We start from the raw sequence: 5,858 nt of genomic DNA, 5'->3' as shown, positions 1-5,858 counted from the left end.
CTTTACATTAAGTTGATGTTATACCTTTATATTAAGTTGATTTTATACCTTTACATTAAGTTGATGTTATACCTTTACATTAAGTTGATTTTATACCTTTACATTAAGTTGATTTATACCTTTACATTACTAGTTTTTATATTACAGTTGATTTTATACCTTTACATTAAGTTGATCTTATACCTTTACATTAAGTTGATTTATACCTTTACATTAAGTTGATTTTATACCTTTACATTAAGTTGATTTTATACCTTTATATTAAGTTGAGTTGATTTTATACCTTTACATTAAGTTGATGTTATACCTTTACATTAAGTTGATGTTATACCTTTACATTAAGTTGATTTTATACCTTTACATTAAGTCTATTTTATACCTTTACATTAAGTTGATTTTATACCTTTACATTAAGTTGATCTTATACCTTTACATTAAGTTGATGTTATACCTTTACATTAAGTTGATGTTATACCTTTACATTAAGTTGATGTTATACCTTTATATTAAGTTGATATTATACCTTTACATTAAGTTGATGTTATACCTTTATATTAAGTTGATCTTATACCTTTACATTAAGTTGATGTTATACCTTTATATTAAGTTGATTTTATACCTTTACATTAAGTTGATCTTATACCTTTACATTAAGTTGATTTTATACCTTTACATTAAGTTGATTTTATACCTTTACATTAAGTTGATTTTATACCTTTACATTAAGTTGATTTTATACCTTTACATTAAGTTGATTTTATACCTTTACATTAAGTTGATTTTATACCTTTACATTAAGTTGATTTTATACCTTTATATTAAGTTGATTTTATACCTTTATATTAAGTTGATTTTATACCTTTACATTAAGTTGATTTTATACCTTTACATTAAGTTGATTTTATACCTTTACATTAAGTTGATGTTATACCTTTACATTAAGTTGATGTTATACCTTTACATTAAGTTGATGTTATACCTTTATAGTAAGTTGATGTTATACCTTTACATTAAGTTGATGTTATACCTTTACATTAAGTTGATTTTATACCTTTACATTAAGTTGATGTTATACCTTTACATTAAGTTGATGTTATACCTTTACATTAAGTTGATGTTATACCTTTACATTAAGTTGATGTTATACCTTTATATTAAGTTGATTTTATACCTTTACATTAAGTTGATGTTATACCTTTACATTAAGTTGATGTTATACCTTTACATTAAGTTGATTTTATACCTTTACATTAAGTTGATGTTATACCTTTACATTAAGTTGATGTTATACCTTTACATTAAGTTGATGTTATACCTTTATATTAAGTTGATTTTATACCTTTACATTAAGTTGATGTTATACCTTTACATTAAGTTGATTTTATACCTTTACATTAAGTTGATCTTATACCTTTACATTAAGTTGATTTTATACCTTTACATTAAGTTGATCTTATACCTTTACATTAACTCTATTTTATACCTTTACATTAAGTTGATTTTATACCTTTACATTAAGTTGATGTTATACCTTTATATTAAGTTGATTTTATACCTTTACATTAAGTTGATCTTATACCTTTACATTAAGTTGATGTTATACCTTTACATTAAGTTGATGTTATACCTTTACATTAAGTTGATTTTATACCTTTATATTAAGTTTCTTTATGTTTGTGTAGTAACGCTATAATTACACAAGTCAATGATTATCTGAGTTTAGGTACTAAGGTTCTCCAGTAGATGGTGCACATTGACAGTATTGTAATGGCTGGAAATCAACAATAGATGATCATGAACATTTATTTGGACATTTATTTCACATTTCTTTTGCGCCAATAAATCCGATATATGTAGGATTGTTACACGTGACTGTAATATGTCTAACACAGTTCATTAATTCCAGTAGTTTAGAAACTTCACGTGTGTCCAGGTTCACCCCAGGTCGCTATGGCATCAGTACATTTTTCTCCTGACCTGGAAGTCCAGCCTTCGTTTCTCAGCCAACCCCTGCAGCTGTTGAGACCAGCTGTGTTTAAGTCATGATCACGGGTCTTATTGCAGTGTTGCCATACATGGGACCCCCTCTCTCTCCAGAGTGTGTCACACTCTGTTAAATGTTAAAGGAACGGTTCCCATAGCACTCTCTATAGACAGGCCCTATGCATTAATTGTGACAGTATTAATGCTTGTGTCACCCCATATTGCATCATAAGACTTGCTATAAGCATTCATAACAAATGGAGTGTTATGATTTAAGAGAACGTTGAATCTTTAAGTTGTGTCAAAAATATTTTTATTTCAGTTGTATCAAAATCATATTTATCTGTTCATTAATATACACTTATTTAAATATCAAATAGAAAAAAATAATAATAAATAAAGAGTTTTACATATGATATCTTTAAATGTCTCACAATTCGTGTTGTATACTTGTAGTTGTATACAGTGCTGTAACCCATAATCACAAAGGAAAGTGATGAAATAGAAAGTCCCTCTTCTCTATCTCATTCTTCCTTCCTTTCTTTCTTTCTTTCTTTCTTTCTCTCTTTCTCTCTCGCTCTCTCTCTCTCTCATTCTTCCTTTCTTTCTTTCTTTCTTTCTTTCTTTCTTTCTTTCTTTCTTTCTTTCTTTCTTTTCTCTCTCTCTCTCTCTCTCTCTCTCTCTCTCATTCTTTCTTTCTTTCTTTCTTTCTTTCTCTCTTTCTCTCTCTCTCTCTCTCTCTCATTCTTCCTTTCTCTCTCTCTTTCTTTTCTCTCTCTCTCTCTCTCTCTCTCTCTCTCTCTCTCTTCTTCATTCTTCTTTCTCTCTCTCTCTCTCTCTCTCTCTCTCTCTCTATCTCTTTCTCTCTCTCTCTATCTCTCTCTCTCTCTCTCTCTAAAGTGCAATGTCAGCCCCCAACATTCTTCTTGTGTGTGATTGGTCACATGACTTCAGGGAAAATCCAGCTGTTGGGTTTTCCATGCCCCTTCTCCCCTCCTCCGTTACGTTCACTCTGCTCTTCTCTTAAGACACCTCCTCTTTTGCTTGTCGTCCTTGTTTATTCTATTTGGAAGGAGGGAGAAGAGTGTTATTCTCAGAAAGGACTAATGTTACATGGATTATATTAAGTCAAATGGTGTAGGATGTTTCTAAAGTATGTGCTAAGGTCTTTTGCTTTTGCATGCTTTAGCCTCATGTCTGCTACTTAATGGTGTGATTAAACTATAATTAGAGTAACTTTTATAATTACAATAACTTTTAGAATTACAGTAACTTTGCTTTTTTACCATTAGGTCTATATGTCATTAGATTGTGATAAATGTTGATCTATAAATTATTACATTGTAATAACTGCAGTAAAGTTCTGCCAAGGCTTTTGTATGGTGATGATGGGTCTGATGATTTGATCTATCTTACCTGTTCCAGCAGTTGACGAAAAACTTGGCCTTTCTTCCAACAGGGTTCAGGCACCTTCTGGCTCCATCTTCTGCCAGTGTAACACTGAAAATAATAAACCACACATACACACAATTAATGCTTGTGTCACACAACTGATATAAGGCTGATAGAGGTGATGTCATAAGTTAATGTCGGAAACAGACAAACAAACAAAAGAAGAGAGAGAAACCACGTTCTGCTTAAATTAATGCAGTACTTACATGATTTCAGTAGTGTCACAGTAGTGGGTCTTTTCAATGATTTCAAAGTCACCAATGATTTCCTGAGTGTGCATAATGGTTCCTGGGCATTTGCATCTGGCCCCTGGAACGTGTTGAGCTGTAATGAGAGTTATAAACATCAATTAACATGGTCAAACATTTTAATGGGAAAGTCGTTTTCTGAAAAATACGTTTTCAAATTGGATTTTGGATAAAAATTCACATGAACGCATATTTGCACATTGCTTGTTCTAAGAAGAAACTGTACATAACTGCAATTTATATAGTATTCTACACTAATGTTATGCTATATGACAGCCACTATATGCACCGTAGCCTAGTAACTGCAAAATCCCTAGTCAGTCAGGTAACTGGTACAGCATGCACACTGCACCTTACATTCCATATATCGTAGCTGACATTGTTGAAATTACTTTGAAATCTTACCTCTGTTGAGCTGTATACAAACTCCCAGCAAAACCACCAGGAAAAGACTGCAGGCTTTTGGTGCGAAGGCCATCGTGAATGTAATTAGCGAGAGGTGAGAAGATGGGGAGGTGAGGAGTCAAGAGGCTGTGAAGTGAAAGTGAAAAGTGAAGAACTAGTGGGATCCATTGTCCTTTTTATAAACTGCAGAGGGTTTTCCCAAATCCCATGTTCTTTCCCAGAAAACATCCAAGAAACAGCAGACCTCCCCTGGAATTTCCCAGCTCACTAGGGCAGAAATGAAGGAATGTTGGACTACAGAGCGGAGGGTGGAAGGGGCGGAGGGAAGATGGGAGTCTGCAGATAAATATGCGGCCAAGAGAGCCTTCACTCCTAACTTCCTAACTGTGGCTGGGGGAAAGTGGAGGCCAGGGTGAGTCCGTGTTGCAAGTCACTGTGATTCATGTCGAAGTGGCCTCTTTGCAGGCAGAGCTGTCTGCAAACCTGTTATTTTCAATAATGTAAATTAGGCTGTCTCAGATTCATTAGCTGGACAGATCCGAAGTCTCCTTCCAATGACTTCCTCCTTCTGAAAACTGCTCTTTATGACATCACAGATCAGGGGGTCAAACAAGAGGTGGTACTTCGGAAGACAAACCTCACCCCAAACTTTCTTGAATAGAAATAACCAAAAAAAGGGAAAAGTGAAAGAAAAAGTGTATAAACTGCGTAGAAGGTTGATGGTTCTTCTCCTTCTTCTTCTCCACCAGCATGCCCAGGTCAGAAATGCTGTCTGGGGCAAGTAGTAACAGCAACGTCATGATGACACGATGACCAGTCATCTCTATTCTGTGAACCCACAAACCTAAATCTACCATGTCATATGAATCATGCTCGTCAACACTAGAACATGTAGAACGACATGTGTTTTACCAGAAGTGATGGGTGACGCAGTGGTCTAAGGCACTGCATCGCAGTGCTAGCTGTGCCACCAGAGACTCTCGGTTTGAGCCCAGGCTCTGTCGCAGTCAGCCGCGACCAGGAGGTCCATGGGATGACGCACAATTGGCCTCGCGTCGTCCGGGTTAGGGAGGGATATCCTTGTCTCGTCGTGCACTAGTGACTCCTGTGGCAGGCTGGGTGCAGTGCACGCTGACCAGGTCGCTAGGTGCACGGTGTTTCCTCTGACACATTGGTGCGGCTGGCTTCCGGGTTGGATGCGCTCTGTGTTAAGAAGCAGTGCGGCTTGGTTGGGTTGTGTTTCGGAGGACGCATGACTCTCGACCTTCGTCTCTCCCGAGCCCGTACGGGAGATGTAGCGATGAGACAAGAGAGTAACTACTAACAATATGATACTACGAAATTGGGGAGAAAAAGGGGGTAAAACAAAACATGGTACAAACATTACTGGGCACAGAACAACAGCACAAAGGGAAAGAAGGTAGAGACACCAATACATCACGCAAATCAGCCACAACTGTCAATCATTTTCTTGAAGAAAATATGGAAGCCGGTTGAGATACTAAATGTCTCCTATTCTGTGATGTGATATGTCCGGTTTTAATTGATGCTAAAACATGTTTTGTCATGATAAATAACAAAAAACAGCTGTGTTTTTAAATGTAATAACACTAAATAGATGGCTTCATGAGGAAGGAAACTTAAATGTAATTACACTACATATGATTACATCTAAAAAATAAAAAAAAATCTGGTTCATGTATTATGCAGTGGGAGGCTGCTGAGGGGAGGACGGCTCATAATAATGGCTGGAAACCATGTATTTGATGT

General features: G+C 35.5%; 1 protein-coding gene across 1 annotated transcript; it reads right to left on the bottom strand.

Moving 5' to 3' along the window:
* Window positions 1-2,860: 2,860 nt before the first annotated feature.
* On the bottom strand, window positions 2,861-4,340 carry LOC112230145 (C-X-C motif chemokine 11). Its single transcript, XM_024396339.2, has 4 exons — window positions 4,089-4,340; window positions 3,642-3,759; window positions 3,400-3,483; window positions 2,861-3,045 (listed from the first exon to the last, which is right to left on the bottom strand). The coding sequence occupies exons 1-4, from the start codon at window positions 4,159-4,161 to the stop codon at window positions 2,991-2,993; spliced, it is 330 nt and encodes a 109-aa protein (XP_024252107.1). The 5' UTR covers window positions 4,162-4,340; the 3' UTR covers window positions 2,861-2,990.
* Window positions 4,341-5,858: the final 1,518 nt, after the last annotated feature.

Source organism: Oncorhynchus tshawytscha, linkage group LG32 (genome assembly GCF_018296145.1).
Source record: "Oncorhynchus tshawytscha isolate Ot180627B linkage group LG32, Otsh_v2.0, whole genome shotgun sequence".
Taxonomy (NCBI): Eukaryota; Metazoa; Chordata; class Actinopteri; order Salmoniformes; family Salmonidae; genus Oncorhynchus; species Oncorhynchus tshawytscha.
The sequence above is the reverse complement of the archived record's forward strand: the minus strand, read 5'-3'. Positions and strand labels throughout refer to the sequence as shown.